Source organism: Pelophylax lessonae, assembly GCF_965119305.1.
Source record: "Pelophylax lessonae genome assembly, chromosome: 4".
NCBI classification, from domain to species: domain Eukaryota; kingdom Metazoa; phylum Chordata; class Amphibia; order Anura; family Ranidae; genus Pelophylax; species Pelophylax lessonae.
The window spans coordinates 267,387,276-267,412,596 of record NC_138771.1 but is presented as its reverse complement, the minus strand read 5'-3'; the positions used below and the strand labels follow the sequence as shown (position 1 = coordinate 267,412,596).

General features: G+C 47.5%; 1 protein-coding gene across 1 annotated transcript in view; it reads right to left on the bottom strand.

Annotated features, from left to right (window-relative positions):
- Nucleotides 1-6,799, bottom strand: part of GRIP1 (glutamate receptor interacting protein 1) — a 1,071,013-nt gene extending 1,064,214 nt beyond the window's left edge. Inside the window, exon 1 of the mRNA XM_082255180.1 lies at nucleotides 6,497-6,799. Coding sequence (XP_082111306.1) covers nucleotides 6,497-6,551 — 55 coding nt within the window. The 5' untranslated portion in view covers nucleotides 6,552-6,799. The remainder of the gene's footprint in view (nucleotides 1-6,496) is intronic.
- Between the last annotated feature and the right edge of the window lie 18,522 nt (nucleotides 6,800-25,321).

Below are 25,321 nucleotides of genomic sequence, written 5' to 3'. Positions count from 1 at the left end.
AGTGTTGTAGCAACCTATGGCAAGCTATAACCAAAAGACTTCCCTGCTAGAGTGCTAGTGCACTGCGTCATCATGGGAGGGGGGCTGGGGGTGGTACAAAAATACAGGACCTAAACAAAGAAGTATCCATTCCCCCCAGTGAAAATGGTGGAAAACAGGCAGAGTTTAAGGGAATGCAAGATAGCCCTGACCTGCATCAAAAGTAAGGCCCCTTTCACACAGGTGGACCTTTTAGATCTGCCTGTCCTTTTTTTTTTGCAGATCTGAACGGATGCCTCATGTATCTCTATGGGGCATCGGATGTCAGCGGAGACATGTCCGCTGACGTCCAATCTGTCAAATCTGGATGGATGGAAACCCTATTTTCCATCCAGCGGATCGGATGAGAACGGACAGACGGTCCGTTCCCATCCGATTCCCCATAGAGAGCAGCGGGGACCTGACAGCTGTGTCTCCGCACACAGTTGCCATCCGCTTGCTCAGCGGCGGATCGGCAGAACGATCCCTCGCTGAGATAAAACGGAGTCCGTCTGACCGTCCGGATTGTGTGAAAGGGGCCTTAGGCATAGTGAAACCAAACCCACCTATTTAAACATGTCTTGGATAACTGATACAGTTACCAGTGTGCTTATGTACAGCATGATAGCAACTGAAGATCAAACTTAGGCTAAGATAGCAGTTTGTTTGGCTGTAAAGGATGAGAGGTTTTAGTCATGCATTAAATGCAGGGTGCAAGGATAAGCTTTATTCACTTGCCCTATCCTCAAGATCTGGGCTGTGGAAAGTCCCTGGGCATCATCCTGGACAGTGCTGGGCCATTAAAGGATATGTTCACCTTCTGTACAGGTTACATTTTTCTACCTGTATTTAGGGTATAATATGCAAAATGCTCAGCATTCCATATTTTACATCCCTCGTCCTTTTTTCCCATGACAGTGGGCATTTATTCTTTCCCTTGCAGCAACTGTCAATTTAAAAACACGGCTGTGTGGGGCTCTGCCAGCCCAGCTGCATCATTCATTCACAAGGATCTGTGAATGAATGAGCTACAAGCGCAGACAGTTTGTATTTCTCAATGAACTACAAGAGTGATGATCAGCTCCCCTGAAGTTCACCAACACTTCCTGCAGCAAGTGTCTGCAGGTGCCTGACATTGCATCTGTGATCATGGATGCAATTTTGTAGGCTCCAGTTTTCAAAAAATCCTTTTTTTTTTTTTTTAAACTGCAAATTTATGTGCATTTATTTTTCTACTAAAGGTGAACTTAGCCTTCAAATCTGCCTTGCATGTGATGAGGTGAACATACATCCACTGCCCAAGCTCCTTAGAGTAAGGTAAAGGATGAGTTTAGGTTTGGTCCTAACCTGGATTCAAACCACACCCAGAAAGAAGCCATCATGCCCGCCCAATCAGTGGTAGCCAAAGATGTGCCCATATTAGGTCAATGATGCCACGAGCATCTGTGTCTCTCTCTGTACATGTAGCTGTGAGACGTGGAATGCCCTGGCCACTGTTAACTGGACAGCTTCCTTCTGGGTCCAGTACATACGCCAAGCTCAGACCAAACCAGAGCTCATCCTCAAGCCCTGTACACATGGGCTGCACATCAGGCGGTATCGGCCGGATCAACAGAACCTTGCCAACATTCAGCCCATGTATACTGAAGTCGGTCCAGATTTTGTTGAAGAGGCATGACCAAAAAAGATCTGCAGATTGGCATCTGGTGTGTTCTGGTGGGGGGCTGCCCCCTGTCCGAACACAATAGCTCAGCGGGGGAGATTGCTGTACCAACATTGGATTGTTAGTACAGCAATCTCCTCCCAAACTCTGTTTATTTCTCATTCAGCCTGCTAGGTTAAAAGAAAAAAAAAAAAAAAAAAACTGCTAGTGTGTACCAGGCTTTAGTAATTAACATCCATGCACCCCTAGATTGAACAAGCATTTGACCCTTGCATTGCAGGGAGACCCACTGCAAGGATAGACTTTGTCCAAGTGCTCGGTCACACTTCAGTGTGGAAAAACACAAGTGATCGCACGAATAAACACTGGTCGATGCTTAGGCACAAAAGAAATTTTCTATGGGTCTCAGTCACACAACGCTAGATGGTACAGCATGTCACCATGCAAAACATAAATGAACTGTCACTATGCAATACTTCAAATGAAGTTAGAAAAATGTAAAAAAGTAAGCAGCATGATTTGAATTTCAGCTCCCTGCCGAGCTCATCCTGAGAGCGGACTGCATAGTCAAATGCAGCCCTTTACCATGCAGGCTAGTGTGAACAAGGCCACATTCTAAGAGTACAGCTTTTAAATTGTCATCCAATAACATTTTGCTGAAAAAAATGATTGTCTAAATACACGAGGTAGGGGTATTCTTACTTGAATCTTGGGGTGCTTTGTGCATTTTTTCCAGATCTGTATAGTAATCGAACATGAAACATTCCCTCAATTCAGAGCTCCCTGTAATAAAGACCAGTCACTGCTGCTCTCTCTCCTCATGCAGTGATTGGTCTTGCCACTCCTGTAGTTTTCTGCATGCAGCATGTAGTGGGTGGAGCCTGCTGGGCCCCTCCCACAGCTTTGCTCAAGCTATGTATTGGATCTTTAGGATTTAACTGCGACTTTACAAATATCCGTGTTTGCAAAGGTATTTTGTGCATGCAAAGCGGATTTATAGGTGACCTAAAACCAGACCCTCTCCCCACCGTACTTGCAAGATAATGGCACTGCAACCTAATCATGCAATCAGGGCTGGCAAGAGCTCTGTTTCCACTAACCGTGCCTGACGTGCGGTCTCCACCCCGCAACACAAGAGTCCTTCCATGTAGACAAAGTTGGCAACCAGGTGACAATCAATAAAACGTCTCAGTACACATATTACAAACAAAGCCGACACTGACGCGTTTTAGCCTATCAAGGCTTTACCCATAGTTACCTCCCACAAGCCGCCCAATTGTCCAGAGATTTGAAATCCTTGCTGCTTTCTTTCTTCTCCGTACAGAACTAAGTATGGACCACACGAATTCCAATTGGTTAGCGCTGTCACATAGACAGTGCTGACCAAATGGAATCTGGTCCTTAGCTACAGTGATGTAGGGAAAAGGGAAAGCAGCAGGAATTTCATATTCCCGGACTATTGGGCGGCTTGCGGGAGCCTTGACAGCTCAAAATTGCGAGAGGGAAGTACAGCGGGGAACTGAGGGAGTTGGGTAACCTTTTGCAGATTTCTGTTCATGTATACTTGGACTTTAAATGTTTTGGGACAGAGTTCAGCTTTAACAATGCTTTCCATTTTTGCTTCCTGTAATCAGGTTTGGTTGAAGTTTCCAGGTTACACCTAAATAGCCTTTTAAATAGCCCCCCCCCCCCCACTTTTTAACACCAATGCTGACTAACCTGTGTAAGAAAGGTGTCTATACTTACCGCTCCGGTCATGTGATCTAGCTCCCATGTCAGGCAGCGGCACGGGAGAGGAGGGAGTGTTGACAACAGATGGGCCATTGAATGGGTTGTCACCCCTCCAGCCTTTACTAGCCATTGTCAAAGCAAAGCATTCTCTTCTCCCCTGCAGCTGCTAATGGTTGTCACATAGGAGATTGTGTGATTGGACTAGGGTTGCCAACTCATCCCTTTAAACCTGAAAGCAAACACTATATTGTCAAAAGTATTGGGACAGCTGCCTTTACACGCACATGAACTTTAATAATGGCATCCCAGTCTTAGTCCATAGGGTTCAATATTGAGTAGGCCTACCCTTTGCAGCTATAAAAGCTTCGACTCTTCTGGTTAGGCCATCCACAAGGTTTAGGAGTGTGTCAACGAGAAAGTTCGAACATTCTTCCAGAAGAAAATTTGTGAGGTCAGGCACTGATGTCAAGTTCATCCACCCCAAACTCATTCATTCATGTCTCTATGGACCTTGCTTTGTGCACAGTCATAAAGGAACAGGAAGAGGCCATCTCTAAACTGTTCCCACAAAGTTGGGCGCACAAAATTGTCCATAATGTCTTAGTTTGCTGACGCCTTAAGGAGTTCCCTTCACTGGAATTAGGGGGCCAAGCCCAGCCCCTGAAAAACAACCCCACACCATATCCCCCCCCCCCCCCAATCAAATGATTTGGACCGGTGCACAAAGCAAGGTCCAAAAAGACAGGGATGAGCAAGTTTGGGGTGGAGGAACATGACTGGCCTTCACAGAGTCCTGACAGAACACCTTTGGGATGAATAAGAGTGCAGATTGCACGTCAAACTAAGACATTTTGGACAATTTCATTCTCCCAACTTTGTGGAAACAGTTTAGGGATGGCCCTTTCTGTTCCAACATGACTGCACACCAGTGCACAAAGCAAGGTCCATAAAGACACAGATGAGTGAGTTTGGGGTGGAGGAACATGACTGGCCTGCACAGAGTCCTGACCTCAACCTGACAGAACATCGTTGGGATGAAATAGAGCGCAGACTGCGAGCCAGGCCTTCTTTCCAACATCAGTGCCTGACCACACAAACGCACTTCTGGAAGAATTGTCCAACATTCCCATAGACAGACCTAAACCTTGTGCACAGCCTTCCCAGAAGAGTTGAAGCTGTTATAACTGCAAAGAGTGAGCCAACTCAATATTGAACCCTACAGACTAAGACTGGAATGCCATTAAAGTCATGTGCGTGTAAAGGCAGGCGTCCCAATGCTTTTGACAATATAGTGTATGAATTACACAGGTTCTGAGGCTGATTTAATGCAGAAAAGGCACTGAGTTAAATTACCACCGTTATCAGCCCCAGAACCAATGTAATTAAGTGTTTGGTTTTAAAGGGATGAGGTGGCAACCCTATTGGACTGAATACAAGTAAATACATCTTTCTTATACAGGTCAGTATGAGTGTGGGGAGTGGGGAATGTGCGCTGGAGTTGCACTTTAAGGACAAGAATAGTTAATACCATTTTCCAAGAGTACATATTATTTATTGTATGAACAGGAAACACACAAGTCTAGTATACAGCAGCATGGTGAGCAGTGTGGTGTACCGGCAACTGAACACCTGAGCACTGCACACAGCTGACTGGAGAGCTCTGGGGATTGCCCTGTATGAATACATCTGCTGTGCCTACATTTCATCACCTCAGGACACCCCATACATGACAGGGCTGCCACAAGCTCGCACCTAGCCAGTGCTGCCACACGCTCGCACCTGCCCATTGCTGCCACACGCTCGCACCTGCCCATTGCTGCCACAAGCTAGCACCTGGCCATTGCTGCCACACGCTCCCACCTGCCCATTGCTGCCACACGCTCGCACCTGCCCATTGCTGCCACAAGCTCGCACCTGCCCATTGCTGCCACAAGCTCGCACCTGCCCATTGCTGCCACACGCTCGCACCTGCCCATTGCTGCCACACGCTCGCACCTGCCCATTGCTGCCACACGCTCGCACCTGCCCATTGCTGCCACACGCTCGCACCTGCCCATTGCTGCCACACGCTCGCACCTGCCCATTGCTGCCACACGCTCGCACCTGCCCATTGCTGCCACACGCTCGCACCTGCCCATTGCTGCCACACGCTCGCACCTGGCCATTGCTGCCACACGCTCCCACCTGCCCATTGCTGCCACACGCTCCCACCTGCCCATTGCTGCCACACGCTCCCACCTGCCCATTGCTGCCACACGCTCCCACCTGCCCATTGCTGCCACACGCTCGCACCTGCCCATTGCTGCCACACGCTCGCACCTGCCCATTGCTGCCACACGCACGCACCTGCCCATTGCTGCCACACGCTCGCACCTGGCCATTGCTGCCACACGCTCGCACCTGGCCATTGCTGCCACACGCTCGCACCTGGCCATTGCTGCCACACGCTCGCACCTGGCCATTGCTGCCACACGCTAGCACCTGGCCATTGCTGCCACAACCCCACACCTGGCCATTGCTGCCACAACCCCACACCTGGCCATTGCTGCCACAAGCTCGCACCTGGCCATTGCTGCCACAAGCTCGCACCTGGCCATTGCTGCCACAAGCTTGCACCTGGCCATTGCTGCCACAAGCTTGCACCTGGCCATTGCTGCCACAACCCCGCACCTGACCATTGCTGCCACAAGCTCGCACCTGGCCATTGCTGCCACAAGCTCTCACCTGGCCATTGCTGCCACACGCTTGCACCTGGCCATTGCTGCCACAACCCCACACCTGACCATTGCTGCCACAAGCTCGCACCTGGCCATTGCTGCCACAAGCTCTCACCTGGCCATTGCTGCCACACGCTAGCACCTGGCCATTGCTGCCACAACCCCACACCTGACCATTGCTGCCACAAGCTCGCACCTGGCCATTGCTGCCACAAGCTCGCACCTGGCCATTGCTGCCACAACCCCACACCTGACCATTGCTGCCACCATGGCACCGGCTGCCAGGAGTCCCCGTCCAAGTTGCAGGTATAGTTGTAGCTGAGGTCCCCAGAGCCGCCCGCCCTCCTCCAGTCAGCAGCACTCTTACCTCTCTCTTGCTCTGCTTGCAGACAGACGGGGATAGTTTTCTTCCAGCCAGGCATGTTCCCAGAAGCACCGCTCTCCTTCAGGGCTCGCTGCAACTTTGGCACATAACACCTCACAGTCACAATGGAACCGGTGGCGGCTTCCACTTGCTGCCTTGTCTCGTCCCCGGTTGCCGGCACTTGTGTCGCCTGCTGTGCTCCGTGTCTCGGGGGAGAAGGCTCGGGCAGGAGGGGCTGCAGTAGCAGGCAGCAGCTCACGGAAGGCACTGGAGTAGGAGGAACAAGTGCACGGTGATAGAGGCACACTGAGGAGAAGGGGAGGGATGGATGTCAGGGGGCGGGAGGAGAAAACTTCCCATAGAGAAGGAGGAGTAGTGTGCTTACACACTTCATTCCCGCCGGGCACACATTCTATGGCTGAGTGCGCTGCCCTCTCTCCGTGTCATTATACCGGCACTTTCTAGGACAAAGCCGCTACCGGCTTCTCCACTCTTCCATTCATGACTAGAATGGACACTCCCATCTGCCGCCAGCCTCCATTAACCCCCTCATAAAGCACGCCTTCCCCTCCAAGTGCTGCTGTCAGCGCCTTGGAGCACGTTGTGTATTGTCTGACAGAAATACAGGCAGCTGAGGGAGGGTTCTGCAGCCAGGTATTCACTTACCACACTGTCCTATTAATCTCTGCAGGACACCAACATTCTGCTGGCTCAGGGACCCCACCAAGAAATGGCATAGGATTGTACCACTGGTGCTGATAGACAGCGCTATATACAGTACATATATACAGGAATGTAATAAAAAAAAAAAAATCAGCGCTAAAATCGCAGATATCTAATAAACAGTAAATGTGTAAAAATCGCATACATGCAAAAAGTGTAATAATAAGTGCAAAAAACACTCAATAATAGATAAATAACACGTAAAGTGGGAGCAATAAATATGTAAATGGAACTAATATGTGAATCAATATATAAATATGTGTGCAATCTTCAATAAAAAACACACAAAATGCACTCAATGTGAAACAACGTAGTCCAAAGGGTTCCAAAAAATAAACCCAAAATTGTGAAAATATAAATAAACTGAAATAAAATAGTGTCTATAAAGTCCAACAAAATCCGTGACAATCATCAAAATGGAAAAAGGAAAAAAAAGAAAGGTGTTATCCATGTGACAGAAAGGTTCCCAAAGACCAGCGAATAGTAAACCACCTATGGGTGCAGTGGCCGCTCACCTTACTGAGGATAAATAATCACATTCAAATCAATCCAAAACAGGAACAAGATCCTCCTCATTAATGGTGGTTAGGCTTAAAGTAGGGATGATAGGCTCCATGGAATGAATTCCTATGTAATAACGAATCCTCCACAGCAGCTCATGAAAGAAAAACGTAGGGCTCCATAGTGCAGTATAATACGATAAAACTTTTATTAAAGCAAGCAACTTACATTAAAAATCACGATGTACTGTGTATATGGAAGACCAGCGGGGTCTCCAAAAGGTGTCTGGCTTCAGGAATGCAAACGTCCGGTTTCGGCCAAAAATTGGAAGTGACATCACTCGGCTCCTACCAACGCGTTGCGTCACAAATGACGTGACTTTATCAAGGGTTAATAACTTGATATAAAAGGGTTGATGAACCGTTGATAAAGTCACATCATTTGTGAAACAACGGGAGGATCTGTCAGGGACAGATCGCATGTTCAGCTATGCTGAACACTGCAATCTGTCACTCCCTGTCACTTAGGAGACCTGCCCGCTCTGTTTACACAGGCGGGCGGATCTCCAAACTAGATTCCCCAACGATCGGGGAAGAGCAGCGGCGATCGCCGCCGCTCCTCCCCTGGCCCGACTCCCGCTGTGAATGAAAACAGGTGCCGCTTACAGGGGGAGGAGTCCAGCGACGTAGTACTATGTCGCTGGACGATAACGAACCCCTTTTTTCCGCAGTACGGTCAACGTGACAGGTCGGCAAGTGGTTAATGTGCATAAAGAAGCCAAGGAAAGATGGAAAAATCTCCAAAAGGCATCAAATTACAGTTTAGACATTCTTATAATATGTCAACAAAAGTTAGATTTTATTTCCATCATTTACACTTTCAAAATAACAGAAAACAAAAAAAAATGGCGTCTGCAAAAGTTTGGGCACCCTGCAGAGTTAATATCTTGTACTGCCCCCTTTGGCAAGTATCACAGCTTGTAAATGCTTTTTGTAGCCAGCCAAGAGTCTTTCAATTCTTGTTTGAGGTATCTTTGCCCATTCTTCCTTACAAAAGTCTTCCAGTTCTTTGAGATTTCTGGGCTGTCTGTCACGCACTGCTCTTTTAAGGTCTATCCATAGATTTTCAATTATGTTGAGGTCAGGAGATTGTGAAGGCCATGGCAAAACCTTCAGTTTACACCTCTTGATGTAATCCCCCGTGGATTTTGAGGTGTGTTTAGGATCAGTATCCATTTGTAGAAGCCATCCTCTCTTTAACTTCAGCTTTTTCACAGATGGCATCAAGTTACCATCCAAAATTTGCTGAAATGTTATTGAATCCATTTTTCCTTCTACTCGTGAGATGTTCCCTTTGCCACTGGCTGCAATACAACCCCAAAGCATGATTGATCCACCCCCATGCTTAACAGTTGGACAGAGGTTCTTTTCATTAAATTCTGTGCCCCTTCTTCTCCAAACGTACCTTTGCTCATTCCGGCCAAAAAGTTCAATTTTAACCTCAGTCCACAGAACTTGTTTCAAAAATGCATCAGGCTTGTCTTTATGTTCATTTGCAAAGTTCAAACGCTGATTTTTGTGGTAAGGACGTAGAAGAGGTTTTCTTCTGATGACTCTTCCATGAAGACAATATTTGTACAAGTATCTCTTTATAGTGGAATAGTGTACCACAACTCCAGTGTCTGCCAGATCTTTCTGGAGGGATCGTGCAGTGAAACGTGGGTTTTGAATTGTTTTTCTCACAATCCTGCCAGCTGTTCTGTCTGATATTTTTCTTGATCTTCCAGATCTTGCTTTAACTTCCACTGTTCCTGATGACTGCCATTTCTTAATTACATTCTGAACAGAGGATATTGACACCTGAAAATGCTTTGTTATCTTCTTATAGCCTTCTCCAGCTTTGTGAGCGTCAACTATTTTCAGTTTCAGTTTTCTAGACAACTGCTTAGAAGATCCCATGGTGCTGATTGTTGGGGCAAGGTCAGATTCTGGACATTTAAAACCTTTAAGATTGACATCACCTGGTCTTCCCAGACGATGATTGAGAACAATCCATGACACTGGCAGGTCTCAGCCTTGCAAAGGGGGCAGTGCATGCTATAAATTCTGCAGGGTGCCGAAACTTTTGCAGACACCATTTTTTTTTTTGTTTTCTGTAATTTTGAAAGTGTCAATGATGGAAATAAAATCTAACTTTTGTTGAAATATTATAAGAATGTCTAATCTGTAATTTGATGCCTTTTGGAGATTTTTCCATCTTTCCTTGGCTTCTTTATGCACATAATACAAATTTTTACCTGGGGTGCCCAAACTTTCGATCCCCACTGTATATATGTACCGTGTTTCCCCGGAAATAAGACTGGGTCTTATATTAATTTTGGCAAAGACACAGTAGGGCTTATTTTGTAATGTGCTTTCTTCTCTCCACCTCTCCCTCCCTGCCTGTCAGAATCTTCTGTGTGAACCGAGTAAAAGTGTTTGTAAAATCCTAGAATCCACTCTATTATTAGTATTATATCATGTCCAATGTGTGTGTTCCTGTATTATAATTGTGCCAAATACCTTTGTTACAGCACCGCACAGCGCTTCAATGACCCGCCGGAGCTCTCTTCTGCGCTCTGAGCACTGCAGAGGGGAGGGGCTGAGACCCCCTGCTGACAGCTGGGAGAAGAAGAGGAGAGCAGCGGGAGGTCAGCTGAGCACCGAACTGCGCTATACTGAAGGTATTTGGCACAAATATAATACAGAAACACACACATTGTACATTGTGTAAAACAGTAAGAGTGTGTATTCTAGGATTTTACAAACACTTTAAACTAGGGCTTATTTTAGGGGTAGGGCTTATATTGCAGCCCTTCCTGAAAATCACAGTAGGTCTTATTTTCAGGGTAGGTCTTCTTTTCGGAGAAACACGGTGTGTGTGTATATATATATATATATATATATATATGCACTGCCTGGCTAAAAATAGAAAAGGCACCACCTGGAATTACCTAAGCAACTAACTAAACTAAGCATGCAGTAACCAGGGCAGCCATCAGGAGGACACAGACCATAGACATGTAAGGGGCCCATGCCCAAAGAATGAGGTCAGCTGACTACCTGGATATACTAAATGACTGTAACGCCGAGTGCTCCGGGTCCCTTGGCTTCCCCGGAGCACTCGAGGCGTTCAGCAGGCTGCAGCGCTCCGGTCATCGTCCCCGACCGTGAGCGCTGCTCCCCCGCAGCTGAGGTACTTACCCGCCGGGTCCCGCCATCTCTGCGTCCCGGCGCACGCCGGGTTCCGTCCTTCTCCCGGCGCGCGCGGCCCCGCTCCCTAGGGCGCGCGCGCCGCTGCACTGAAATTTAAAGGGCCAGTGCACCACTAATTGGTGCCTGGTCCAATCAGTCCAAACCCTATAAAAACCCACTTCCCCTTCCTGTCCTTGCCGGATCTTGTTGCCTTTGGTGCCTTGAGAAAGCTTTTGGTGTATCTTTCCCTGCCTGTGTATCTGACCTTCTGCTGTTGCCCCTGACTACGAACCTTGCCGCCTGCCTTGACCTTTTGCTCCGTCTGACCTTGCCTTTGCCTTGTCCTTCTGTACCGCGCCTGAATCAGCTGTCTTTAAAGGTTGAGCCGTTACCGGAGGATACGACCTGGTTGCTAACGCCGCAGCAAGTCCATCCCGCCTTGCGGCGGGCTCTGGTGAAAACCGGTAGTAACTTAGAACCGGTCCCCTGGTACGGTCCACGCCAATCCCTCACTGACACAGAGGATCCACCTCCAGTGCAGTCACCTGCCGCCAGTCCGGACCCTGACAGTAGATCCGGCCATGGATCCCGCTGATGTGCCCCTGCCTACTCTCGCTGACATCTCGACCGTGGTTGCCCAGCAGTCCCAGCAGATTGCTCAGCAAGGTCAACAGTTGGCACAGCTGACCGCCATGCTGCAACAGCTTCTTCCCGCAAGGCAGCAGCCGCCTGCTTCTGCTTCTGCTTCCGCTCCACCTCCGCAGCCGGTGGCCGCCACCTCCGCTAGAATCCGTTTGTCTCTCCCGGACAAGTTTGATGGGGACTCTAAGATGTGCCGAGGATTCTTGTCCCAATGTTCCCTGCACCTGGAGATGTTGGCCGACCAGTTTCCTACGGAACGATCTAAGGTGGCCTTCATGGTCAGCTTATTGTCTGGGAAGGCCTTGGCCTGGGCCACGCCGCTCTGGGACCGCAACGATCCTGCCACTGCCTCCGTCCAGTCCTTCGTTTCTGAAGTCCGCAGTGTCTTCGAGGAACCTGCCCGTGCCTCGTCAGCAGAAACGGCCTTGCTAAACCTCGTCCAAGGAGACGCTACAGTAGGCGAATATGCCATACAATTTCGCACACTGGCCTCCGAACTGACTTGGAACAACGACGCCCTCTGCGCAACTTTTAAAAAAGGTTTATCCAGCCATATCAAGGATTCTCTGGCCGCACGAGAGATACCTGACTCCCTGACGGAACTCATCCAGCTGGCTACTCGCATAGATATGCGTTTCATTGAAAGACATCAGGAACTTCGCCAAGAAAAGAATCTGGTTCGCAACAGGCGATTTCCACGCCTGGCACCTCTCTTCCAGCAACCTTTGCAGCCGGTTACTGTGCCTTCCGCCGAGGAGGCCATGCAAGTGGATCGGGCTCGCCTGACCCAGCAAGAAAGGTCTCGCCGGAGGAATGAGAATTTATGCTTATACTGTGGGAGTTCCGAACACTTCTTAAAGGACTGTCCAGTTCGCCCACAGCGTCAGGGAAACGCTCGCACCTTGTGAACGTGGGAGAGGCGTCGCTGGGTGTAAAGTCTTCCTCTCCATGTTTGATTGTTCCAGTACGGATTTCTTCTGCCGCTAAAGTCTCCTTCCCTGCAGAGGCCTTCTTGGACTCTGGTTCTGCAGGAAACTTCATTAAAGCCTCCTTCATAAACCGCTTTAGCATTCCTGTGATCCATCTCGTCAAGCCTTTCTTCATTACTACAGTTAACGGTGAGAATCTAAACTGTACCGTGCGTTATCGCACAGAACCTGTGCTCATGACCATAGGAGTCCTCCACCAAGAGACCATTGAATTTTTTGTTCTACCGAACTGCACCTCTGACGTCCTTCTTGGCCTGCCCTGGCTCCAGCGCCACTCTCCTACCCTCGACTGGACCTCTGGGGACATTAAATCATGGGGGCCTACCTGCCACACTCGTTGCCTCAAGTCGGTACCTACTAGACAAGACTCCGTCTCCTCACCATTGCTCGGCCTTCCTAAGGCTTATCAGGACTTCACTGACGTCTTTTGCAAGAAACAGGCGGAGGTCTTACCACCACATAGACCCTATGATTGTCCCATCGATTTGCTTCCTGGTACCACGCCACCCCGTGGCAGGATTTACCCTCTTTCCATCCCTGAAACCAAGGCCATGTCAGAATACGTTCAGGAGAACCTCAAGAAAGGTTTTTTCAGGAAATCCTCTTCTCCTGTCGGAGCAGGATTTTTCTTTGTTGCCAAAAAGGATGGGTCACTACCCCCATGTATTGACTACCGCGGTCTTAACAAAATCACGGTAAAAAATCGCTACCCTTTGCCTCTCATCTCGGAGCTCTTTGACCGTCTGCGCGGAGCAAGGGTCTTCACTAAGCTTGACCTCAGGGGCGCTTATAATCTCATCAGAATCCGTGATGGAGATGAGTGGAAAACCGCTTTTAATACCAGAGATGGCCACTTTGAGTATCTCGTCATGCCGTTCGGCCTGTGCAACGCTCCTGCAGTCTTTCAAGACTTTGTCAACGAGATCTTCTGGGACATGTTGTATACTTGTGTAGTGGTCTATCTCGACGACATTCTAATCTTCTCCTCCACCCTGGAGGAACACCGTCGCCATGTTCCTCAAGTGCTCCAGCGCCTTCGTGTCAACCATCTTTACGCCAAAATGGAAAAATGTCTTTTTGAACGTAGCTGTCTGCCATTTCTGGGATACCTAGTTTCTGGACAAGGTCTTCAAATGGACCCCGACAAACTCTCTGCAGTCTTGGATTGGCCACGCCCCTCAGGCCTTCGCTCTATTCAGCGCTTCCTTGGATTCGCCAACTATTACCGCCAGTTTGTTCCCCACTTCTCCACTATCGTGGCGCCTATTGTGGCCCTAACCAAGAAAGAAGCAAATCCGAAATCCTGGCCTCCCCAAGCTGAAGAAGCCTTTACTCGCCTTAAAGCTGCCTTCGCCTCCAGTCTTGAATAGGCCCGATCTGCTGAAACCATTCTTCCTGGAGGTAGATGCCTCCTCTGTTGGAGCCGGAGCGGTTCTTCTTCAAAAATCTGCTAAAGGAAAAAACGTCACCTGCGGCTTCTTCTCAAAAACTTTTTCCCCTCCTGAAAAGAACTATGCCATCGGAGATCGTGAACTACTAGCCATTAAGTTGGCACTAGAAGAATGGAGACACCTTCTGGAAGGATCCCCTCATCCGATCACCATCTATACTGACCACAAAAATCTCTCGTACCTTCAGTCTGCCCAGCGCCTTAATCCACGCCAGGCCAGGTGGTCATTGTTCTTTGCCCAATTCACTTTCCAAATCCATTTTCGTCCTGCTGATAAGAACATTAGGGCGGATGCCCTATCACGCTCCACCGATGCCTCCGAGGATGAAACCGTTCCTCAACACATCATTCCTCCTGAGTGTCTAATTTCAACTGCCCCTGCTTCACTGGTACCAGTTCCTCCAGGGAAAACATTTGTTCCTCCACGTCTTCGCCTACGGACTCTCAAATGGGGTCACGCTGGAATTAAAAAGATGACTCAGCTAATTGCCAGACTGTAACGCTCCTGCGTTTTTGTAGTAGGCTGGGTTTGCAGCTGCAGAATCTCCACTCAGTAGTCATGTAGAGATGTGTTGAATAACCAGATCCAACTCTCCAGACTCATCACTGTGGGCTTGTCAGCTTCAGCATACAGATATACACACTCAATAAGATGTTCCTGGAGTGATAGGATGTATATAACAGTATGAAGATGATGTGCTGAAGGGACAGGTGTGAACAGTGACAGAGATGGCAAGCACTTGATAGAAATGTTCAGGAGAGTATTAGATGGTATTAGGTAGAATGCAGATAGGTTAGTAATCGAGTATGGTAACAGGTGGTAAGGACAGCAGATGACAAATACAGGATAGACTAACCCAGTGCAAGGATAGATGGTAGTAGACTCAAGAGCTAGCAATCTATGTAACAGTGCAGATGATAGAATTAGTATGTGCAGAGGTAGATAGTGTAAGTAAGGTTATGGAGGATTCCCCTGTGGGGTACTTATCACTAGTAAAGTTAGTAGTAGCAGGGTCCAGTAGTAAGGGAGTGATCCAGTAGCGAGATACAGGGATCGGTAGCGAGGTTCCGGTCTGTTTCCAAGTAGAAGGGAATAGCTGGAGGTTCCGGTAGCAAGGTAAGCTTGTAAGCATGTGGACACACGGCAGGTTGAACGAACGATGTGAGAGAGAACACCGGCGGTTGAAATAGCCGCTCTGCGGCGCTCGGCGATGACGTCATCCGTCTTAAAGATGTATGCGTACCACCTAATTAGAAAGGTGGGACGCATATTTGAAAGAAAAGTGGAAAATAAGGGTACCAGAGGTACCAGAATCTTACACAGACACTATTGGTGGCCTTCCTTTGAGAAAGATGTAACGGAGTTCGTTCGGGCCTGTACTGTATGCGCACGTGATAAAACTCCCCGCCAGAAGCCTGCAGGCCTTCTTCTCCCTCTGCCAGTGCCTGAACAGCCTTGGTCCCACATAGCAATGGACTTCGTCACGGATCTTCCTGTATCCCATGGCAACACAGTCATATGGGTGGTTGTCGACAGGTTTTCTAAAATGGCACATTTTGTCCCGCTTCCTGGTCTCCCTTCTGCGCCACAGCTGGCGAAGCAATTCTTTTTACACATTTTTCGTCTCCATGGTCTTCCAACACACATCGTCTCCGATAGAGGCGTCCAGTTTATCTCAAAGTTTTGGAGAGCTCTCTGCACCCAATTAAAGATCAAATTGAACTTTTCTTCTGCCTACCACCCTCAGTCCAATGGACAAGTAGAGAGGGTTAACCAGATCCTTGGTGACTATCTGCGACACTTCGTCTCCTCCCGTCAGGATGATTGGGTCAACCTGTTGCCCTGGGCCGAATTTTCCTATAACTTTAGAGACTCTGAGTCATCCACCAAATCTCTGTTTTTTGTGGTGTACGGCCGTCACCCGTTGCCCCCCCTCCCCATTCCCACCTCTTCTGGAGTTCCTGCCGTTGATGATCTAACCCTGGACTTCTCCTCCATCTGGAAAGAGACTCAAGAGTCGCTCACCCTGGCCGCCTCTCGCATGAAGAAACATGCAGATAAAAAAAGAAAAACTCCTCCTGTTTTTTCCCCTGGGGACAGAGTGTGGCTCTCTGCCAAATACATCTGGTTTCGGATCCCCAGCTACAAACTGGGTCCACGTTATCTCGGGCCTTTTAAAGTCAAAAGCCAAATTAATGCTGTCTCGTACAAACTCCATCTTCCTCCCTCTCTCCGTATTCCTAACTCCTTTCATGTATCCCTTCTCAAACCCCTCATTCTTAACCGATTTTCCCCCAAGGTCACCGCTGCTGCTCCTGTCTCTGGGTCCTCTGACGTCTTCTCAGTGAAAGAGATCCTCGCCTCCAAGGTTGTCAGAGGTAAAAGATTTTTTCTGGTTGACTGGGAGAATTGTGGTCCTGAGGAGAGGTCATGGGAGCCCGAGTCCAATATTCTCAACAAAGAGCTCATCCACAGGTACCTGGGCTCCAAAAAGAGGGGGAGACCTAAGGGGGGGGGGTACTGTAACGCCGAGTGCTCCGGGTCCCTTGGCTCCCCCGGAGCACTCGAGGCGTTCCGCAGGCTGCAGCGCTCCGGTCATCGTCCCCGACCGTGAGCGCTGCTCCCCCGCAGCTGAGGTACTTATACGCCGGGTCCCGCCATCTCTGCCTCCCGGCGTGCGCGGCCCCGCTCCCTAGGGCACGCGCGCCCCGCTGCACTGAAATTTAAAGGGCCAGTGCACCACTAATTGGTGCCTGGTCCAATCAGTCCAAATCCTATAAAAACCCACTTCCCCTTCCTGTCCTTGCCGGATCTTGTTGCCTTTGGTGCCTTGAGAAAGCTTTTGGTGTATCTTTCCCTGCCTGTGTATCTGACCTTCTGCTGTTGCCCCTGATTACGAACCATGCCGCCTGCCTTGACCTTTTGCTCCGTCTGACCTTGCCTTTGCCTTGTCCTTCTGTACCGCGCCTGAATCAGCTGTCTCTGAGGTTGAGCTGTTACCGGAGGATACGACCTGGTTGCTACCGCCGCAGCAAGTCCATCCCGCCTTGCGGCGGGCTCTGGTGAAAACCGGTAGTAACTTAGAACCGGTCCTCTGGTATGGTCCACGCCAATCCCTCACTGACACAGAGGATCCACCTCCAGTGCAGTCACCTGCCGCCAGTCCGGACCCTGACAATGACCAGGTTATTCCATCAATGAATTTTTTCTTCCCTAATGGCACGGGCATATTCCAAGATGACAATGTCAGGATTCATCAGGCTCTAATTGTGAAAGAGTGGTTCAGAGAGCATGAGACTTCATTTTCACACACGGATTGGCCATGGCCACCACAGAGTCCAGAACTTAACCCCATCGAGAATCTTTGGGATGTGCTGGAGAAGACTATACTCTCCCATCATCCGACTCTCCCATCATCAATACAAGATCTTGGGGAAAAATTAATGCAACACTGGACAGAAATAAATCTTGTGACATTGCAGAAGCTTATCGAAACGTTGCCACAGCGAATGCATGTCATAATTAAAGCCAACGAAATATTAGATTGTGTGACCTTTTTTTTGGTGGCCACTTTTTTTTGGCCAGGCAGTGTGTATATATTTATGTATTTTTTTTATATATATATATATATATATATATATATATATATTTAGATTTATACATATACTGTATATATATATATATATATATATATATATATATATTATTTTATTATTCAGGATTTCTATAGTGCCAGCAGTTAGAGGGAGACAATACAGTTACAATACAATAAGATACAAGAGGATTAAGAGGGCCCTGCTCAGAAGAGCTTACAATCTAATGGATATATATATATATATATATACACACACACACACTCACCGGCTACTTTATTAGGTACAACTTCTTAGTAATAAGCAATTTGTGTTACCAAGCAATTGAACAGGTGTACCCAATCAGGTGGCCGGTGATTGTATATAAATATATACACTATAATACCAAAAGTATTGGGACACCTGCCTTTACACGCACAGGACCTTTAGGCTGGGTTCGCATTTAGTGTGGACGCGGCTCACAGCAGGGGTCGGGTGCGTTCCTGTTCTCTGCTTCAGGGAGCAACCAGAACTCAATTTTTGCCTGAATTTTGACCTGAAACTGAGCCAAAGATGCTCAGGACCCCAGTGCAATCCTTTCCGCAGCCACCACGGAGATGTGTGAACCAGTTCCATAGTGAGACAGGCACACTCTCCCATCATACAAAATGGATGCAGGGAAACCCGCATCCAATTCGCACTAGTGTGAACTCAGCCTTAATGGCATCCCAGTCTTTGTCCCTAGGGTTCAATATTGAGTTGGCCCATCCTTTGCAGCTATAACAGCTTCAACTATTCTGGGAAGGCTGTCAACAAGGTTTAGGAGTAGAGATGGGCTCAGGCGTGTTCAGCATCCCAACTGCCTGATACCACACAGCTAATCACAGGCAGTGAGACATTTCCTGATCTGTCTAACTGTGGCCTGGGAATGTCTCACTGCTTGTGATTAGCCGTGTACAGTGTCGGCTTCCTGGCAGAATCAAACAGGTGGGATCCCGAACACGCCCAAGCCCATTCCTATTTAGAGTGTCTATGGGAATGCTTGACTAATACTTGTTCGGGACTCCTTTTGCATGAATTACTGCATCAATGCGGCGTGGCATGGAGGTGATCAGCCTGTGGCACTGCTGAGGTGTTATGGAAGCCCAGGTTTCTTTGATAGTGGCTTTCAGCTCATTTGCATTGTTGAATTTGGTAACTTTCATCTTCCTTTTGACAATATCCCACATATTCCCTATGGGGTTTAGGTCAGGCGAGTTTGCTGGCCAATCAAGCACAGTGATACCATGTTAATTAAACCAGGTATTGGTACTTCTGGCAGTGTGGGCAGCTGCATTCCAAATCATCACTGACTGTGGAAACTTCACACTGGACCTCATGCAACTTGGATTCTGTGCCTCTCCACTCTTCCTCCAGACTCTGGGACCTTGATTTACAAATGAAATGCAAAATGTTCCACAGTCTGTGAATATTTGGGGAGCCATGTCATCTCCTGGTGTTGGTTCACTGTGTTATCAAGTCCAAAGTCAGCGCAGCCCTCTACCAGGAAATTTTAGAGCACTTCATGCTTCCCTCTGCTGACCAGCTTTTGTGGACTATTTATTATGCTGATTTCATTTTCCAGCAGGACTTGCACCTGCCCACACTGCCAAAAGTTCCAATACCTGGTTTAATGATCATGGTATCACTGTGCTTGATTGGCCAGCAAACTCGCCTGAACCTAAACCCTATAGAGAATCTGTGGGGTATTGTCAAGAGGAAAATGCGAGACACCAAACCCAACAATGCGGACGAGCTGAAGGCAGCTATCAAAGCAACCTGGGCTTCCATAACACCTCAGCAAAGCTGATCGCCTCCATACCATGCCGCATTGATGCAGTACTTCATGCAAAAGGAGCCCAAGTATTGAGTGCATACTCCTCTGATTCAAAATGTGTCCTTCCCGCTCTGCGCCCGCCCAGTCTCCTCCCCCCGCCCGCCCGCTCTCCTCCCCGGCTCCTCCCGCTCTCCTCTCCGGCTCCCGGGCCTCCCCCCGCCCGCCCGACGTCATTGGCAGGGCAGGGGGAACCTCCACAGCTCCACTGCAGTGATGCAAAGACGCGCGGCGCTGCCTGTCACAGTCTCTGTGTGAGTGTCACACAGAGAAAGACAGAGAGAGACATGATGATTGATTTGAGCCGCCGAGGGCGCCGCCGCCCGCTGAGGCCGAGCCGATCGTACTGTTAAGCAGCACAGCAGCAAGAGGGGCGCCGGCATACAGTCATTGCGGACAGGACAGACAGTGCAACTTGGTGCAACAAGTAGAATGCTGGCGCCCCCCTGCTGAGTGGCGCCCTAGGCGACTGCCTGGGTCGCCTTACAGGTAGCGCCGGCCCTGATACTGTACATGGACATACTTTTCAGTAAGCCAACATTTCTGTATTAAAAATCCTTTTCTTTTTTATTGGTCTTATGTAATATTCTAATTTTCTGAGATACTAAATTTTGGGTTTTCACTAGTTGTAAGCTATAATCATCAAAATTAAAACAACAAAAAAATTATTGAAATAGATTACTCTGCGTGTTACACATGTGTGTTATGCGTCTATATAACATATATGAGTTCCACTTTTTGAGCTGAATTACTGAAATAAATTAACTTTTTGATGATATTCTTATTTTATGAGATGCACCTGTGTGTGTGTGTGTGTGTGTGTGTGTGTATGTTTATGTATTTTTTATATATATATATATATATATATATATATATATATATATATATATATATATATATATATTGCTCTAATTGCTTGCTTTTTTAATCAGAGTATAGAATCAAGTCAATTAAACTCCTGGGATATTAATCTGATCAGTTAAGTAGCAGAGGAGGTTGTTAATCAGTTTCAGCTGCTTTGGTGTTGATGAAATTAACAACAGGGGCACTGAATGGGCAACAATGAGGCAATCTCCAAAACAGAATGGTTTTACAGATGGAGGTCACTGACATTTTTTTCCCTACTTATCTTTTCTGAATGTTTTTCACTAGTTTTGCATTTGGCTAGAGTCAGTGTCACTACTGGTAGCATGAGGCGATACCTGGACCCTATAGAGGTTGCCCAGGCATTCCAACTCCTCCAGGATGGCACATCAATATGTGCCATTGACAGAAGGTTTGCTGTGTCTCCCAGCAAAGTCTCAAGAGCATGGAGGAGATTCCAGGAGACAGGCAGTTACTCTAGGAGAGCTAGACAGGGCCGTAGAAGGTCCTTAACCCATCAGCAGGACTGGTATCTGCTTCTTTTGTGCAAGAAGGAACAAGATGAGCACTGCCAGAGCCCTACAAAATGACCTCCAGCAGGCCACTGTGCTCACTGCCCGGCACCGTGGAGCTCCATTGGCATTTGAAATTGAACACCAGAATTAACAGGTCTGCCACTGAAGCACTGTGCTTTTCACAGATGAGAGCAGGTTCACCCTGATCACATTTGACAGAGGTGAAAGGGTCTGGAGAAGCCATAGAGAATTTTATGCTGCCTGTAACATTGTTCAGCATGACCGGTTTAGTGGTGGGTCAGTGATGGTCTGGGAAAGCAAAACCACTGAGGGACGCACAGACCTCTACAGGCTAGACAATGGCACCCTGGCTGCCATTAGGTATTGGGATAAAGACTTTGGACCATTTGTCAGACCCTACGCTGGTGCAGTGGGTCCTGGGCTCCTCCTGGTGCACGACAATGCCCGGCCTCATGTGGCGAGAGTATGCAACCAGTTCCTGGAGGATGAAAGAATTTATAACACTGAATAGCCGCCAAGCTAGCCTGAGCTAAATCCAATAGAACACCTCTGGGGCATTAATTTTCTGTCCATCTTACACCATTAAGTTGCACCTCAGTCTGTTCAGGAGCTCAGTGAGGCCCTCATTCAGATCTGGGAGGAAATACCCCAGGACACCATCCGTCATCTCATTAGGAGCATGCCCCAATGTTGTCAGGCATGCAAACAAGCATGTGGGGGCCATTGAAACTCATGAGTATGATTTTGAGTTGCTGCAATGAAATTTCAGCAAAATGGACTAGCCTGCTGCATAATTTTTTCACTTTGATTTTCGGGGTGTCTTTGAATTTAGCCCTCTGTAGATTGATCATTTTTAATTTCCATCAAATGACGTGACATCCTTTCATTCCTAACACATTACCCAGTCCATATCTGTATAGATAACCAGCATGATAATTTTCCCCTTTGAGATCTGATGTGTTTTCAAAGTGTTCCTTTAATTTTGTTTGAGCAGTGGGGGGGGGGGGGGGTGGGAGAGGGGACAGAGATTTGAAAATGAAAAATTACTAGTGAAATTAAGGACCCTATTCACTCTATTGAGTTTTACCGCACACATTGCAACACCTGGGGTAAATACCATTGAGCGCCACCACCCACACAAACCCATGCCACTCTTTTTTGTGCCCATTTGGCTGCTAGGATGCTGGTACAGCCACCAAAAATGATGGGGCCTAACTATTGTCCTAGCAACTAATGAGGCTATGTGTCGTTGGTTGCTAGGACACAGGCTGCTGGGCCGTACAATGTCATTGGTTGTTCTGGTGCCGGCGGGCACCAAAACAACCAGTAAGACTGTGCAGGTCAGCAACCAGCATCTGAGCCACAAGCTCAGTAACTCTGTTCTGTGTATTCAGGGCAACGTTACTGAGCTGCAGTGATGACAGAGTGTCTGGTATGGACACCCCAGTCTCAGTGCTGTCCTGCCACTGAGAGCCGCTCTAAGCAGGTGCCTCATTGGCAGCACGCCTCTCCTAAAATGCATGTTTTCCATTTCCACATAATAAAAATCTCAGTTTCCATCTCTGCACTGCAGTGCAGTACCTTTTGAGAAATAAAAATGTTCTTAGCCTGTGTTTTTAATGTGTTCAATATAATGGTTATGTCTTTTTTATATTACTGTGTGTTGTGCCCTTTAAAATCCCTGCCACCCACTACATATTGACTTTGATCCTATAAATGTTGGGATTGGCACTGACATGATCTCACTTTACACCATTCTTTTCTGTAGTTTTAAGAAATCCAACCTTATCTCTGCATTTGGGTATATTGGGTATAAGTCAAAGGCAATGCATCAATACGCATAACGCATGCATTGTAATGCAGGTAACGAGTATTAATAAGCCATGACCAATGGTTGTTAAAAGAAAAGTATGGGCAAAGCTTTTTTTTGCTCATACTTCTCCTGTGGGTCACAGTAGTACACCTGCTTTCCATCTCTTATGACCCAGAGTAAGCTGAAAATTGATAGTGGTAGCTCCACCCACCTCATTCACTATGCCCCCCCCCCCCTCCAGATATGTAACCATTTTGGTAATTACCTGGTACCCAGAACTAAATTCTGGTGTTGATTTGTCAATTCTGGTAAGTTCCCAGGTATGTGTCTTATCCTACAGTATATATCATACTGTATGTATCCTAAGTATCATCCAATCAAATGCAGTTACTGTTCGGATATTCTGTCAGCCACAGGTGCTGCAGCTGCATGAATAAAATAGCTGCAGTAACATGGGAAAATGCTGTTTAGCATAGATGAGGGAATTGAGTGATTTCTCTTGTTCAGCTCACAGGGACAAATGAGACATTTAGCTGTGTGTAGCCTTATTAGAAAAAATATATTTCCTTTAAATTTCTTTCAAGTATTAGTTCAGTTATTGTGCAACATACTTATTCAGCAAGTAAAACAACGAACGTATGCTATTTTATATTATTCATAATTTATAATTCAACCACACTCAGGGGCGGACTGGCCTGGGGGGAAAGGTGGCAATTTCCCCCTGGGCCGCCTGGATTCACTGTAAATGGGCCGCTGTGCTGGCAGCGCAGAGCTGCACATGTCCGGTACTGGTGGTGTGCTACTGCTCGGGCGGCTCCAGCGCGGGGTTAACAGAGTGGAGGAGCAGTGACAGAACGCCTCTCTCATTCACTGCAGCTACGAGCCGATCGTCCTGTGACAGGGCTGAGAGTGTTGTATCCCTGCAGAGCACAGCCCTTCCCCCCTCCTCTACACAAATGGGAGAACAGATCTGCTCTGTCTTCTCCCGCCCCTCTCTCCCTGTGCCCGCTGGAAACTTCAGATCCTAAACATGAGGCATCCGACAGTCACATCCTAAACATGAATCTGCTGACTGAGCCAGTGAGGCTGCTGCTGGGACTGTACAAGTGAGTGAGCTGTGACCACACTCTCCCCTCTTTACTCTTTCTTCCCACTCCATCTCTACAGAATACCTCTCCCCCAGCCTTGTTTAACCACTTGCCTACTGGACACTGTCACCCCCTTCTTGCTCAGGCCAATTTTCAGCTTTCAGCGCTGTCCCTCTTGGAATGAAAATTGCGCGGTCATGCTACACTGTACCTATATGACAGTTTTATCATTTTTTTCCCCCACACACAATTCAAGCTTTCTGTTGGTGATGTTTGCTTAAAAAAAAAAAAAATAAAAAAAATGTTTTTAACCACTTGCCAACCAGCCGCCACATTTATACGGTGGCAGGTCAGCAGGTTACCATGTACGGCGGTCCACAGGAGCGATCCTGGGGACGTGTGCCCACTCGCCAGCAGGGTAGCCAATCCATGGGGGCCAGCAGCCACAATTGCCACCAGGCGCCCGCAATCACTCCCCTTGGAGAGAGAACGGCGGTCTGCTGTTGTAACACGGCAGACCGTTGTTCTCTCAGAAATCAATACAGAGCTCCTATTATCCCCCTTTTTAGGAACACAGGTCTCTGTGTTCATTTCACAATACCATCCCCTCTAACAGTTAGAAAACACCCCTTAGGCTCACACTAAACCCTTTGATCGCCCCAGGGTTAACTCCTTCCCTGCCAGTGTCATTATTACAGTAACAGTGCATATTTTTAGCACTGATTACTGTAGTAATGTCACTGGTCCCCTCAAAAGTGTCAAAAATGTCAGTTAGGAGTCCGATCTGTTCGCCGCAATGTCACAGTCCCGCTAAAAATTGCTGATTGCCGCCATGAATAGTAAAAAAATTAAAACAAATAAAAATGACATAAATATTTCCCCTAGTTTGTAGACATGATAACTTTTGCATAAATCAATCAAAATACGCTAATTGGGATTTTTTTTTACCAAAAATATGTAGCAGAATAGAAATTGTCCTAAAATTATGAAAAATTTTGATTTTAATTTTTTTTTTAATTGGGAATGTTATATAGCAGAAAGTGAAAAATATACATTTTTATTTTTTTTTGCAGAATTGTTGCTCTTTTTTTGTTTATAGCACAAAAAAATGTATTTGGGTACAGCATTGCACGACCGCGCAATCGTCAGTTAAAGTAACACAGTACCGAATTGCAAAAAATGGCCTGGTCCTTAAGGGGGCAAAACCTTCCTGTCCAGAAGTGGATAAAATGTTTTTCTAGGTAGCACTGATGTGGAGGCACTAATATGCCTCACTTATCGGGACTGATGTGGAGGCACTAATATGCCGCACTGATGGGCACTGATAGGCACTGATAGGTAGCACTGATGTGGAGGCATTAATATGCCGCACTGATGGGCGGCACTGATAAGCAGTACTAGCAAGACATTGTGTTGCTCCAGGACAAAAAGCCTCCGTTCAAAGTTCAGGCTCAGAAAGGAAATTCAGGTGCACGCCCTGGTTTCAACAGAAGCATATGGAAGAAATGGACTGGATAGTGGCACTCCAAAAAAATGAACCATT